Raw genomic sequence first — 15,495 nt, forward strand, 5'->3', positions numbered from 1 at the left:
GAGTGGTCAGGTGAGAGGTGGAGCTTTGACAGGTTATGTCTCTGAATACACCAGTGGTGAGTTTCATGCCAAAGCTGCTTCATGGACATTGTTGAATGATAAACAGTGCGCAGAGCTGTAAAAGTAGTTCTTAATGGTATGCTTGTTTTCACCTTTTATATATGATCCATGTTTAAGTGGTATGACATGGAATTAATCACACATGTTGTGAGGTTATGAAGTCAGTCACTCAGTAAAGGTTAATACTCTTTCTCTCCATCATCTCTGTAGATCATCTTTACAGAAGCTGTGGCTACATGACAGAACAACAGGTCCTTTAAAGATGTCATGTCCCAGCAGTGCAGTGTCTTAGTCTCCCAGATTCCCCTGCTGAATTCTGTCACACCTTTTCTGCTAAACTATGCAATAACTGCAACCAGAGGTGAGTTCCATTCCAAAGTGTTTATATGATATTGCTCAGCAAATTTCCCCATTGTGGAAATAAAGGATTATCTTAGTAGACTCTGTAGATCAGTTCACTTCAGTCAGTTACACTTCCACTATTTCTACTACTGCATTAATTGTTCACCAGAGAAGAACCCTATGTTGTTTGTGATGCACTAACCTTTTTTGTTTGGCTGCTATCGATTAAAAAATTCTACTTGCAGATTTCTATTTAAATATAATGAGCACCTTAAGGCTTTCCACAGTTTGATATTAGCTTTCAAGCTTATTTTCCTCATCCATCTGTTTTCCGACGCTTATAGAAGCAGCAGACTAAAATGAATTATGGTTTCGATCATTACAAGGCAGAAAACTTTTTATTTATGCTAAACATACATCGCTGTGCTGATAATATGTCCTATGAAATAATGCTGTCAACATTAAAGTCATTAAGTCTTAATATAAGGACTGGAAGCTGTAGAGCCCACCACTACCATGGAAACAGAGATATTCATATACAGTATCCTGCTGATTTACCTTCTACATAAATAACAATGTAGAAATGACAGTTTGTGGTTTTAGGGGAAGTTACATGCTTGAACTATTTCTTGGCAAACAACAGAGCAAACAGGCGCAGTGACCGTGCTCAACTTCCTGAAGTCTTCTTGTTACACTGAGGTTTCCCTCTTCTTCCAGACTTTATGCTAAGCTAAGCTAATCACTCTCTTGCTCCAGTTTAGTAATAAGTGCATTTCCTAAACTGATCAGCTGTTCCTTCAACTGTACTCCACAGTCACACAGAGGCAGGGTTTAGGAGCCCTTCCTCTGTGCCTCCAGTCATCACATCCTTACATCCACCCTTCCTTTCACTGAGGGTTAAATAAACAAGTGTGCTGTTGGTTTAAAGCTGCTACAGGCCTTCATTAGGAGCTAATCTGGTTCTGAAAAGGTTTTCCTCCCTGCTGCTTCAACCTGCATTCAGACGCGACGAGCTTCATCTGCATCACAACACACACAGATTAGGCTAATAGCATTAGCGGATCTCAGTGGATCATTATTATTGCCATCATTATCATTATCATTATTATTAGTTTAAACTCAGTCACAGAGTTGTAGCAGGAGGATGGACGCATTTTTAGTGTGAAAACTAAACAGATTTTCTACTTTGGTAATTTAGAAGAAAAGGAGGAGATTCTGTTTTGTGTTTGCGTCATGGTGGCAGTTTTTAAAAAAGGCTCCTCATCCTAATCTCACACACACACACTCACGCAGAATATCACCTGAGGGAAAACGCAGACACAGACACACACTCTCATACAATCACACATACGTACAAATGCATTAGGGTGAAGTGTTTTTGTTTCTTTAAAACTTTGTAATTACTCTCTCTTTTTGCAGAGTTTGATTGTGAAACTGTGTAAACTAAAAATGTAAATATGCTATCTTTAAGTAACAACAGACACACACACTCAGCAGAGATTAGCTGCTGTATGGAACCTCAGGGAATCTCATTCACATGGAAAACCACTTCTTAATTCTAATTGGTGGCCAGTGTAAATCCTCCACTCCCATTTAAACAAGCCGTCAGCAGTTTGTCTTCCTGCTGCTTCACATGTTCCTCAGACTAAACCATCCATTCACCTCTCACTTTATTTCATACCACAGACCCAAAGTTAAGGACCTGTGAGATTTTCACTAAAAGCAAATCAACCTGTGGAGCTGTTTTTTTTTCCCACTGTGAAATCAGAATAATTTGTTTTGGTTGTTGTCAGCAGTTTGGTAAACAGCTCTCAGGGCTGTTTGTTGATCAGTTAGTCAGATCAGTCGTTATGGCATCCACTCTGGCTCCTGTGACAGCAGAGAGCAGGCCACCATTTTCCATCGATCGGATTCTGGGTTTGGAGCTGGAAAGACCTGGAAACTGCCTGAAACTCCACCGACCGTGGGCAGGTGAGGAGAAAAAGTTTTTGATTTAGAACCTTTTCTGTACAAGTCAAGTGAAGAGTTAAAGAGCAACGGGTCTGTAATATGACTTGTGTGCATCTGGAAATGGAAATAGAACTGACCCATTATTATCATGTATTTGCAAGAAGTGCCATTTCAATCCAGTGTTTTTTGTCTCACCTATAAGAATGTGCTGTAGTTGACAGTGAACTAAAATGGGAAATCACAGTTGAGGTATTATAAGATTATTATTGATAACGTTACCACTTTTTTTAACATATACCTGTATCAGATGATGAAAGAGGCTCTTTTGAGAGGAAAGGTTGCTTTTTGGGAAGTAGTTAATTTCCATCTTTCTCTTAATTGGCTGCTATTTGGTACATTCATTTACAATCTTTCATTTTCAGTTTTCCCTCCCTTTTTTTGCTTTTTTTTGTTTTATTTTGCCTGAAAATGTTGAAATTAAACTGTTGGTTTTTGACATTGACACAGCTACAACTCATCTTTAAATCAACCCATGGCTGTTAAAGATTCAGCTTTGAGACCCGTTTTATTCAAATCCTTAATTTAAAGAAAATGTTTTGACAGTTGAAAAGTAACCCTCTTAATGAACTTTCATTTAGTTTCTCTGGTTTCTTTATTAATTATTTGGGGTATTGTTCTTGTTCTTGTTTGGCTAAATTAGTTTTGGTGAATTATAAACCAAACAAAAACTAATAGAACTTAAATCCCAGTGTTGCATGAACAAAACAGGTGAAGCATAAAATAGGCATTTTGTTTTTATTATCACTCAAAATGTTTTATGTTTTCTATAGATATTAAACTAACCACTGTTAAATAGATTGTCAAGGCGAATTTAAGCCCTAATCTCTTTGTCCAAAGTCTGTAAAAGTCCTTTAATTCAGTTCAATGTTGTGTAAGTGAATTATTTCTTGTATTTCAGTTAGAAAAGGTGTTTAATTTCTTTTGTTTTTTATTTTGTCATTAATCCAGAGATCGGAGCAGAGAAGGAGAACAGAGGAAACAGTCTCTGCTCCAAACAACAGCACCACCATCATCCTCAGCAGATCAACTCTCACAGGCCAACATCAAGCTGGTATGTTGGACGCAGACCACGCACTGCCTTCACCAACAGCCAGGTAATCACATGATCAATCAGCTAATAGAGCCTTTGTCTTTTGTCTTTTAATCTCTGACTTCCTCTGTGTGCATGTGTGTGTGTCCTGCAGGTGAATGTCCTGGAGACGGTGTTTCAGGTGAACTGTTATCCAGGTATCCAGCTGAGGGAACAGCTGGCAGGGAGGCTCGACCTGGACGAGGACAGAATCCAGGTTCAGATTAACTCTATCATTTTATTCTGAAATGAAGATAGCTCTGCTGCTCTGTGGAAATCCCCAAATTTCCAAATATGTCCCGCTGATTTGGGAGAAAATGTGTAGATTATTATGCCCATAACATGTAGAGTATTTCTAGCCAAAATACATGCCATACTGCCAGGACTTGTGTTTGTTGTTTCATGCTTGTAGTCCCTCGTCATTCACTCTCAGGTCACTTAATGATGACCTGAGGCAAATTAACTTAAAGACAAATTAATGAAAATTCACTTTGCCCCCTTGTATTCCTCCTGTGGCCACACTGGCTGCCATTCAGTTAAAGTTATACAGTTTACTTTATCACATTTTTATAGTAATGTATTGTGGAAACACTGTGGTAATGTGAAAGGTGGTGAGCCCACAGAGGATTATCAGCTGTATCTGCAGCTTCCCTCAGCTTTATATAGTGAGTTTCAGCTCATTGTTTAACAACTTCAACTTCAGCTGGTGAACATAGTGGAGCATTTAGCAGCTAAAGAGCCAAATATTTCCCTAAAACAGAGATAAAGGAGAGTGAATATTGAATTTAAATGTGTACATGAATGCTAAAAAAAATCAGTTGAATAACAAATATCACCAATCAAAGAACAAAGAGTATGTAAAAGTATATAGCAAAGTATATAAAAATAAAAAAGAAAGAAGATAAGAGAGAAATATCCTTCATGAAAACTTTATGGCTAGCATCTCCTCTGCTGATATTTCTGCCAAATGAATTTTCCTCTCTCTTTGTCTCAGATCTGGTTTCAGAACCGGCGAGCCAAGCTGAGGCGTTCCCTCAGAGAAACCCGCCTGAAGCTGGTCCAGACGGCCGTGTCTGACCTCAGGGTCAGACACCAGGTCATAGGTCAACTGAAGGCCAATTGGAACGTACGAGATGACCCGGAGCTCAGCCAGCGGCTCACCTCTCGTCTCCAGCTGCAGGTGGAGGAGGAGGAGGAGGAGGAGGAGTGATGCTGATGAAGGACTTGAGGGCTTGCCTCTTTCACCATTCAACCTATTTCTCATCTTGTGCACGACTGTTGTCTGTATATAATCGGTTTCTCCCATCCTCTTTCTTTCTTCTGCCTTCCTTCCAAATGTTGTACAAAAGGACAAATGTACAAATAACTGCTGATAAATGAAGGTCTCATTTGCTCATAAAACCTCATGTAACAGTGCTTGTTTTTGGCTTTAACACTAAACTGGATCCCTCTGATTGTCAGTAATATAGCGGAGGTATGAAAGTCTGTTGTCCTGAAGATTTGGTTTGGAGATCAGACTTTGTTATGACGAGGTCTGTTCTGGATCTGCCTCGTTATATTATAGTGTCTTATTATGTGAATAGGTTTCTGTTTTTCTAATCTGTACAAAGTCTAATAACTAAATAAAAGTATTTGAATCTTGTGTCTGTTCCCTGCATGACTTCAGTATGTCTTTAAGATGTGTCAGTTAAGGTTTTTAAAAAAAATACCAGTAACCTGGGGGAAAGTTACATTTTCAGTGCAATTTCTAGCTTCAGTATTTGGTTCAATCCAAAGCTAAGCACTGATAAACAGTCTTTAGAGATGTATACTGTATTAAACCTGCAGATGAGTTAAGTAAAAATTTTGAGGTTCTAAATATTACAGGATGTTACTGGAATATGGGGAATAAAATAGCCACAGCTGATGTGTTTGGGAAAGAGACACTCTATTTGACAAATAGTAATAGTAATCTGCAGCCGCTCCAGATGAATGTCATATTTCGTGCATTTTGTTTTCTGTCCAAAACTTTATATTTTAGGGGACTGAAAAGTGCTCTCTGTAATTGCTGAAGAAGTGGAACCAGACAGTGATAATGACAGGAAAGACACCTGAGGAGATTCCTTTCAAGTTGCTGCATGTCAGAGGTCACATGGGGTCAGTAAAATACTTCCTGCAGTGAGGCAGGTATATTTCTTTCATAAATGTATATGTGAAATGTATATTTAAGGTTTGTTTTGTCTCTGTTTTTTCTTTCTTTCTTTCTCACTATATGTCCAACAAATTATTTGGAATGACCTCTCCAGTTTCTGTGTTTAGGTGGGATTGGGTACTTCTGTTTGGAAAATAGATTGGCCGTTTTTTTCTGATGTACAGTACTGGTGGTATATTTCAAAATAAAAATAAAACCATGAAAAAATAAGATAATAAAAATATCATTAAGTATCCAAGTAAGTGTTTAAACAAACAAGTAGCTCAAATAAACATATACCAAAATAAATAAATGCATACATGTGAAATAAAATAAAAAATAAATAAATAAATAAAAAGAGAGAGAAATTTACGCGGCCGCCTCTGATTGGTCCAGCCGTGCCCCACGTTTGTCCCGGAAGTGAAAGCGGAGGACTGATGTGTGTCTGGAGTGCAGGAATCTGTCGGTAACATTTGTGTTCAGTGGTTTTCTGCTCTGCAAAATGGACACGTTGAATAAACTGAAACAGTTTGACGCTTATCCCAAAACTCTGGAGGATTTCCGAGTGAAGACGTGGGGCGGAGCGACCGGTGAGAGGCTTTTAATTTATCAGAGAGCAGCAGCAGCCATTCAGACACACAGGCTGTTAGCTGCTGCGGCTAACAACAAGGCTAACTGATTCATTTTTAAGGTTTCATTTTTATTTAATTATCCATATATCAAAGACATCAACTCCAAGTCTTGAATTTATCTTTATAACGCCGAGCAAACGTGAACAGCAGCGGAACAGACGCTTTAAACATTTACAATTCAGCTACAAAGCAACATTAACACTAAAAATGAAAATATATTTAGAAACATTAACATACGTTTATACAAGAAACTTTCCTTTTGCCTCCGCACATTCTCCTCAAATGATAATACTACAGATTTAGCATGTTCTAGCTCATTTGCTTGAACGCTTGTATTTAGGATAAGAAGAGACTTTATTGATCCCAGGGGAAATTCACATGTTACAGCAGCACAGAGACAGTCAGAGCTGCAAGGACTTGTCAATTAACCGACAAAAAATGAACTATTTTCATAATAGAGTAATTGTATTAGTCATTTTTCATGCTAAACTATGAAATATGTGCTGTGTCTAGCTTCTGCAATGTGAGGATTTGATGGTTTTATTCTTTTTTTGTCATATATAAGAGTAAATTGAATATCTTTAGGTTTTAGACTGTAGATCAGACAAATCAAGATATCTGAAGATGTCATGAACATATGAGGAGCAGTTTTCACTAATTACTGTCAGTTTATAGATGAAATCATTAATTGAATAAGTTATTAGCAGACTAATTGATAATGAAAACAAGTTAGTTGCATCCCTATAAGAAATTTAAAAAACTGGAGAGCTGACATTAGAAGGGTTGTATACAGTATATATTAGTGCAACTCCAGCAGCCATGATGGGTGAACTATATGTATGGTATATGGGTATGATATGAATAATAACTACAAGATACTAAAGCTGCAGCTAACGACTCATTTTATCATCTATTATTATTTTAGACTGGTATTAGTAATATAATGCAATGAAAAATAAAATATTGTTCTTTTATGTATTTTCTCCCTATAAAGCTGGTCAGCAGAAAATAATAATAGCAATTATACAGTAACAACTTCTTAAGGCATTTGGCCTTTTAAAGTTGTGATAAACTTTTTTTCTTTATCATTTTTGACATTTTCTAGATTAAATGAGTAAACAAACAAAAAATAATGTGTAAAATAAGGCAAGTTTATCTGTGCAGCACAAGTCATCTGACCCAGGATTAAAAGAACTGATTTCTAACAGACACACTCTCTCTCTCTGTCTCTGCAGTGACTATCATCAGCGGTGTCATCATGCTAATCCTGTTTGTCTCTGAGCTGCAGTACTATCTCACAAAAGAGGTAAGTTCATCCTCATTATCTGATGTGCTGTAGGTGAACGTGATTTATTTATCTTGTTAAATTTGCCTGTACTTTTATTAAATGTTATTTTTGAATAACATTTAAAGCTGTGTGTATGATAAGGTGGTATATAAATACTCGCCTTGTCTTTTTTGGACTTCTTATGAAGTTTAACTGTCAGGCTAACCTAGACGAGAAGTCCCAGAAGTGCTCAGTGAAATGAAGATGCTGTTGTTAACAAGGACAAAAGGCACAGATTAGTAAATTATCCAAAATTAATTAATAATGATAGTAATATAAAGGCTGCCTAATGTTAACATAAACCTTCGCTCAGCCCTCAGGGATCTTTCCTGTCTGACCGGTCTGATGAGTCTGATCACACAAATGATGAACATGACTTCATGACTGTGGAATAATTTATCACTGTGTTGCTCATAGTTTTAATCCTAATAACAAGTATGAACAGTTTAGATTCACATTATCAACGTATTTTCCACTGAATAGTTTTATATTCTTCAGATAATGGAACTAGTGACCAGACATTTTAACACTTTGTGAACTCCAGTAAAGTAACTCAAGGACACAGAGCTGATATTGACTTCTCTTCCAGTGGGAATGTAGTCCAGGTGTATGTTTCTGGTGTTTTTTACAGTCTGCAAAAAGTAAATGAGGCTTAAATTCCTGTGGCTTTGATGCAAAACCCCCCCAAAAAAGTTACTGAAGGGGTGATGCTTTGTTCCCTAATATCTCAGATATATTCAGTGAATTGTTCTATGCATCAGTGTCAGTGACATGTTTGTGTTTTGACTGAATGGAAATCTGTCTGTGCTGTTTGTTTGCTGCAGGTCCACCCTGAGCTGTACGTCGACACATCGCGAGGAGACAAACTCAAAATCAACATCGACGTCATTTTCCCACACATGCCCTGCGCCTGTGAGTAGCACTGCTGGTAACTTGCTGGTGAACATATTAAAGATGACACATTAACCCTCTGCCTTCCTCTATTTGTGTTTTTTTGCTCCCTCAGATCTCAGTATAGATGCGATGGATGTGGCCGGGGAGCAGCAATTGGACGTTGAACACAATCTGTTGAAACAGCGGCTGGATAAAGACCTCAAACCTGTCACTATGGAGGCAGAGAAACACGGTAAGCCTTGACTTTCAACCTCCTGAAACCGTTCAACAGTTTTTAGCAGACGCTCAGGCCAAAATAAAAAAAAGATGCCTATGAGTAGAGGAAATATGATCCAGGAAGGCCAGTTTGAGTGCTAACTGGTGTTAAAAGCTACAAACTAGCAAACTGCAAGGTTTTCTAACTGGAATGTGTGGGAGCACACATTTGATTTGCCAACACAGTGAGATGACAGATAAACCAAGCTTTTTTCTGGGCAACCCTTTTTTTTGCACTGGGAAATTATAGACTCCAGAGTCCAAATAAATTAAGTTTGTTGGATGATAATCATGATGATGATGATGATGATGTTATTGTGTTTTGTTGCCTAGAACTTGGTAAAGCTGATGATGGTGAAGTGTTTGACCCCAGTACACTGGACCCAAACAGATGTGAGAGCTGCTACGGAGCCGAGACTGACGACCTCAAGTAATTTGCCAACACGCACTCACTGCTCTCTTGTTTTCTGTCTTTGTGTTGTCTCTATAACGCTGTATTTACCTGCCTTGTTTGTGCCTGGTGTGCGTGTGCAGATGTTGTAACACCTGTGATGATGTGCGGGAGGCCTACCGGCGGCGAGGCTGGGCGTTTAAAAGTGCTGACACCATCGAGCAGTGTAAGAGGGAGGGCTTCACACAGAAGATGCAGGAGCAGAAGAATGAAGGCTGCCAGGTTTATGGCTTCCTGGAGGTCAACAAGGTATTACCGCTATCATATGTGATTTATTTTTATTAGTAGAGTCTCAGAGGTGTCAGTTTTTCTAAGAACAGCAGCCTTGTCTCAGTCAGGAGGACATTCAGCAGGGTTTGTAAAAACATGTCTTTCCTCAGGTTTAATGTTCAGAGGAACTTAATTTAAAGAAAAAAGCCATAACAATACAAGAAGTATATTGGTGAGTGAAATCACTAAAGCCACGAGGAACATGAAGGTGCCTGGAGACACAGATTGATCTGTAAACAGGTCGTAGGAAAGTGACTGCAGTCCAAACACAAACACAAGTCTTTTGCCAGGAGAAGCAGAAACTGTGCAATACATATGGATCATTAGGAAATGCTTTATAACAGACAGCACTGATCTTAAAATACAGCAACCTTCTCTCATTACTTTTATTCGTGCAATATTGTTATCTTTTTTCTGACAATGGCCTTTAAACTCATGGCATCATGTTTTCGTTAACTCTCCTTTTTGCGCTGCAGGTGGCAGGAAATTTCCACTTTGCCCCGGGAAAAAGTTTCCAGCAGTCTCATGTCCATGGTAAGATCGGCCATCCATTCACTCAGCTCATACAACTATTCAAAGATTTCTTAACACCCGGTGTCAGTCTTCTGTGGTGCAGCATCAGAAATATTAGCCGCCCATCCTGACCAATCACAATTCCTGCTCTTTTTGTGTCTATATATTACTTCACTGTATAAATCCATCTTAAATTTGACTCTCCTCTTATGTTTGACATTTTTTAATAAAAATCTATTCTTAGCTCACTCTTACCTTTTCCCAACTAATATTTTTAAATTAAATTTGCAGTGAATATAAAGGGTGTTCAGAAACTTTTGATTGGTATCTGTTTATCTGTCCATATAATCAGCGCTCTACGTAGAACCATCCACCACAGCCATTAACAAACCATCATTAATCATAACTCAGGGCTGCTGTTGTTAGACACATTCTCACACCCTCAGTCTACAGCAACCTTATTATTAACTGGCCTGTACATATTTAGGCTCATATAAGATCTGATGCTAATGTCTGGATTGATTGAGTCGTAAAGCTCAAAGTTAACAGTAATGTTGCAACATGTTTCATTCAACTGAAGTTAGTTGTGAAATCCTTTACTGCTTAAATTCTTCTTTCTGCTCTGACTGGCAGATTTTTTAAATCCAAAAGGACATTATTTCCTGCTACTGTGTTAGTTGGACCCTAAAAACCTCACCTTTGCCTTTTCTCTGCATTTGTCTAAATTTTTCCTTCATTTCGTTGTTTCTTCCCATCACCGCTGCTGCTGGTTCTTGCTCTGCCATCATTATGTGTCTTTGTTTTATCTGGACTGGACTGTTGTGTTTTGCCTGCCTGCTAATCATCTGTTCATTAAACCAGAGCAGGAAATTAACAGCAGCCAGCTATAACATGCTTAAAGAAATCTTCTCTCACAGCTGCTTCAGCCAGAAAAATGCCACAATTTCTAAGCTGGTACTTATCTGAACAAAACAGTAGTCAGATACTTAAACAGAAAAAAATGGCCAAAAATTTAAACCAAGCATCAGTTGAAAATCCTGTGCTGTGGTAAAACTTTATTTGGTTTGTAAAACAGTGAAAGCTGCTTAAGTTTTCACTTTGGCTGTGAGTTTCCTACCCTGAACACCACACTACCCTCTGACATCTGGCTGTGTGATGTGAGATCAGTTGATGCAAATGGAATTGGATGCATATGAATTTATTTTGTTTAATGTGATACCTGGATGCTTAGCAGCAGAAACAAGAGACAAGAATCACATATGCTGAGGATTTGGTCTCAATCAGGTGTCAAACCCCCTTTCCCCTTGGAGTGTCAAACACTGCTTCATGTGTTTGGGGCTGCATGATCTCTCTGACAGAAGTCATACAGATTATTTTATGAATCACAAAAGGCTCCAAACTTTTTTTTGTGCATAAAAAAATGTAATCCTCCTTGATGAGATTTTCTGCTGTTGGGTTTATAAATCAACCTGTACATCGGAGTTAAGCTTTTAATACTTTGAAACCAACCAAATCATGATCACAAAAACCTCATTTTCCCCTGAGGTAAGTTTTTATTTTGTAGTGTCCTCGTGCATCACTGTTCATGTGTTAATAGAATTTTATTTGTAAAAATATAGAGCATGTAAAATATAGAAAACCTTTTGTCAGAGTTGTGCAGCCCCTCACACACATTAACATAACATGGTTTGTTGTCTGCCTGCGTCATTATAGTGACTCTTCTCTCTTCTTTCTGCAGTGCACGCTGTGGAAAGTAAGTCCATCTTCCTTTGCAGATTTTTTTTTATTGATTTTAATGAATAGTCTTACTCCAGTGTAGTAGCCTGTTTATTGATATATGGGGAAGTACTGCAAGTACACAACTACTTATAGTGTAGCTTATATTGTGACAAGCATACAGCTTACTTTGCTATGTATGAAATGGAAATGTTTTTAAGATAGCAGGCATTTCTGCTGCTAAAAACAGATATGGGACTTAATTTCAGAGGTGAACTGAATTTTACATTTCAAAGCCTGTTTACAGGTGTTGGGGAGTACAAGTGTGTTTGTGAGAAAAATTATATGAAGTCTTCTGTGGCTCCAGAGGGAGAAAGAAAACAATCTGGCAGTGTGTAGTTAGAAAGAGCTGAGCTTACCACACCTCTGTAGTCTGCTCCTCCTCTCTGCATGAAACTCAAGGCTATGTTAGTCGTTACGAGGAAAACACTGTTGTTAATTCTGTTGTCAGCCTTGTGGTTTCTTCTTCTTTTTCTTAGCTGTCCATATTTAAATATTACTAAACAGTGACACATGTGATTTAGGAAAAACTGCAACAGCCTCAAGGGCAAGAGCAGCTTACTTTGCATTACCATAATGCAAATATGCAAATGTAGTCGCAATCACAAATGTCAGCTGTTTGAAATGTCATGTTGTTGACCAGTGTTTATTATCCAGGAGGCACCTCCACACTTCCCTGGTCACTCTGCTCCTTCTCTTAACCTCTGCTTTCTTTTCCATCTGGTGTGAACCTACCACTGACTGTACTGACACCACAACTAAATCCATTGTGTCTCAGTTGGAGGGTTCATATTATTCATTTTTACTGACTTAAGTTTTAACCTGACGTGACTCTTGGACTGCTGCTTGTCTTTCTTTGTGAAAGTAACTGTCACTCTCTTATTGTGTACTTGCAGTACTTTCCCACAGGTTAACAAACAGGCCAGTGAAGGTGTTAAATTGGCAAATCATTCCAAATCCAACATCCTCAGCAGGATGGGAGCTTTAATTTACATCAGATGCACAACATCTGAATTCTTTAAGTTTTTAGTTATTTGTCTGTTGTTGTTTTTTCAATTTTTTACAAACATTTTTGATTTTTTTGGGTCAAGTCTGGTCAGTCAGCCAATTAGATTTTAGATACAGTGGGAAGAGAAAGAACACAGTGAAACAGAACTGACTTCACAATAACACCCACTCACATAGTTTACATACATACAAAGTTGCTGCTAGTTACTGCTCAGGAAGACACCTCATATTAAATTGCTGCATGCTGAGGTCATCACAGGATTGTGTAGTTCTGCGTTGTTCTCTTATTCTCTTATTTTACCTGAACCTTTTACATTGGTCTGAAGCTTTACAGTAGAATAAGATTTACTTTTGAATTGGAAGCAGTTATAAGGCCAATGAGGTCAAAGGTCAGACCCCTGGCACCCTGTGGACAATAGGAGGTGTGACACATAAATACAAACTCTGATATGAACTTGTGTGTGACTGTTGGCTTTATCTGCTGCTTTTCATGTCTGAACTAACCAGACTGAATCAGTCACAAACTAAATAATGACTGACATTTTCTGACAGATCACATTCCTTTCTCTTTACTAAATGTGTGTTTGAAACATTTGTATTTAACAAGTTAAGTAATGTGATGTGTTTATCTGTTTGCAGTACACGACCTGCAGAGTTTCGGCTTAGACAACGTGAGTAAAACACATGATAATGTTTTCTTTATCTTTAGAGTATGTTTCAAATTTCTGCAACTTATTACTTTCAAAAATATACTGGAATTTTAAGATTATTTTGTTTGCTACTTCGTCTGTTTAGTTCATGACCCAAAACTTGAGTTGACCGACAGGTAATATTCAAAATCAATATATAGTAATGCTATAGTTATATAGCTATAATAGTGCTATAATTCACATTACATATATCTCAGTGATAATTTTAGGAAAAGTACTTTTGAGATGACAAACTGTTCAGTCACATAAAACCTGTCTTGTGTTTGAACAGTCCACTCAGTCGAGTCTTCAGATGATGGTCTTACTACCATCATCTTTCAGAAAACAAAATATATTTTTAATGGAGGGCAATCTTGTTGCTAATTGTCGTTCTGCAGATAAACATGACCCATCTGATAAAACACCTGTCGTTTGGCAAAGATTACCCTGGCATTGTAAACCCTCTGGATGGGACAGATGTCACAGCACCACAAGGTCAGTAATTTAATGGTTTTTACTCTTTTCAGTATGATGTTGGCAGGAGTAACACAATCAGTCACAACTCAGTCACTGCTCTCTCCTCCTTTATGTAAAACCAAAAAGCTGATGTTCATGCTGATGCAGAATTAGACAAACTAAGTGGATAAAAAAAAAATGTGCTGCGTCTTCAGGTGGAATCTGCTGTTTCGGGCCTGTCGCTCTGAGCAGGATGTTGGCAGTCTCAGGAATTATAACACGTACACTCTGAAAAACACGTTTGACAAATATGAACTTTTATTGACAAAACTAGACTGAAGGTTGAGAGTGTGACAGCATCGAGCGGACAGAGAGCGGTGGAGGTGGTTTATTGAAAAGTCCCATAGCTGTATAAACTGTGTGGAGGTGGAGGAGGTCGTTCCTTGTCCTCTCAGCAGCGGATGCCCATACCGATGGCCATAAACGTGCCAAACGTTCCCCCGCTCTGCATCATGGTCTTCCTACTCCTCCCATCAGCTCCCTGCCCGCATGCCGATCCTGGATTACACAAAGAGACAGTTTCAGTTTTTATGTGATCTGTACTTCAGCATGCAGACATGACATTTATCCTTTCATATTTCATTCCTTGAACTAGTGATAAGAATTCTAGTTTGAATTTCAGTCTATTCTGCAGGAAACCCACCAACAGTTCAAGGCCTAAAAATCCGTTAGGTACACTTCTTAAGACAGTGATACTGATGGATTCCTAACTTTACATCCAAGGGCATCATGGACATGTTTAAAAAAAATTCACCTCATCTAAACCCGAGTGCTATGATTGAATCTGTGGAAGGGATAGGGTCAGTTTGCATCAAATAGATGGAGAATAATAACCTAGTCCAGGGAAAATTAAGGTGTTTGTGACATATTCCATGAATATTTAATATAACTTTTCTCCATGCTCTGCCAAAGAGTGCCTGAAGAATGTTTGTGGGGGAGTGGGGGATTATTTCTCCTGTGTATAACAACAGGTCAATTTTCTATTCAGAATGTTTGAATGTAACTGGTTCATTTTCTGAGCATTGTTTGGCTCACACTGGCTCCTGAGCCACAGCAGATGGTCTTAATGGAAAACAAGTCCAATTTTCAGTTTCATCATCATGTACAGTTGTTGTTTCTATAAAAGCAGAGTAGTTTAGGTCAGTTAGCTCAGAGTTACCTGAGACAGGAGAAAGTGCCAAACATGGCACCAGCAGCCATTCCTACTGCAAACCCCATCATGAAGCCCATCTTGACCCGGTCAAAACAGCTGGGCTGGGTCTGGCCATACGGACCTACAGCCACTGGCATCTGGAGAGGACAGAGCAACAGAGGACAGGTTAGAGATGAGGCAGCAGACTGATACTGTTCTGTGTTCAGTGAAATGTACAGTTTGATCTAACTGCAGAAACAAAATTCGACTTAATGACTGATAAACTGTTGCACCTCTAGTTTGGGGTGACTGTAACTTTTAGGAGCATGTTCTGCTACAGCATAACTTGAGCTGACATGACAACAGACTTAGGTTGGATAC

At 38.5% G+C, this 15,495-nt stretch overlaps 3 protein-coding genes across 4 annotated transcripts in view; 2 read left to right on the plus strand and 1 right to left on the minus strand.

Moving 5' to 3' along the window:
• The first annotated feature begins 270 nt into the window (after window positions 1-270).
• LOC108890802 (homeobox expressed in ES cells 1) lies at window positions 271-5,123 on the plus strand. The gene is made up of 5 exons (XM_018687816.2): window positions 271-421; window positions 2,281-2,373; window positions 3,361-3,506; window positions 3,597-3,698; window positions 4,476-5,123. The coding sequence occupies exons 1-5, from the start codon at window positions 328-330 to the stop codon at window positions 4,689-4,691; spliced, it is 651 nt and encodes a 216-aa protein (XP_018543332.2). The 5' UTR covers window positions 271-327; the 3' UTR covers window positions 4,692-5,123.
• A 928-nt stretch (window positions 5,124-6,051) lies between these two features.
• The window catches only part of ergic3 (ERGIC and golgi 3), a 43,027-nt gene continuing 33,583 nt past the window's right edge, over window positions 6,052-15,495 (plus strand). Inside the window, exons 1-10 of one of the 2 annotated variants that reach the window (XM_051074263.1) lie at window positions 6,052-6,241; window positions 7,519-7,589; window positions 8,435-8,522; window positions 8,617-8,736; window positions 9,093-9,189; window positions 9,294-9,459; window positions 9,957-10,014; window positions 11,732-11,746; window positions 13,417-13,448; window positions 13,865-13,961. In XM_051074263.1, coding sequence (XP_050930220.1) covers window positions 6,154-6,241; window positions 7,519-7,589; window positions 8,435-8,522; window positions 8,617-8,736; window positions 9,093-9,189; window positions 9,294-9,459; window positions 9,957-10,014; window positions 11,732-11,746; window positions 13,417-13,448; window positions 13,865-13,961 — 832 coding nt within the window. In that variant the 5' untranslated portion in view covers window positions 6,052-6,153. The remainder of the gene's footprint in view (window positions 6,242-7,518; window positions 7,590-8,434; window positions 8,523-8,616; window positions 8,737-9,092; window positions 9,190-9,293; window positions 9,460-9,956; window positions 10,015-11,731; window positions 11,747-13,416; window positions 13,449-13,864; window positions 13,962-15,495) is intronic. The other variant, XM_051074264.1, reaches the window with a different exon arrangement.
• LOC108890803 (reactive oxygen species modulator 1-like) overlaps window positions 14,219-15,495 on the minus strand; it is a 29,118-nt gene continuing 27,841 nt past the window's right edge. The window contains 4 exon segments of the mRNA XM_051074267.1: window positions 14,219-14,441; window positions 14,444-14,470; window positions 14,473-14,480; window positions 15,142-15,272. Of these exon segments, the coding sequence (XP_050930224.1) occupies window positions 14,374-14,441; window positions 14,444-14,470; window positions 14,473-14,480; window positions 15,142-15,272 (234 nt within the window). The 3' untranslated portion in view covers window positions 14,219-14,373.

This window comes from Lates calcarifer, linkage group LG12 (genome assembly GCF_001640805.2).
Source record: "Lates calcarifer isolate ASB-BC8 linkage group LG12, TLL_Latcal_v3, whole genome shotgun sequence".
NCBI classification, from domain to species: Eukaryota; Metazoa; Chordata; class Actinopteri; family Centropomidae; genus Lates; species Lates calcarifer.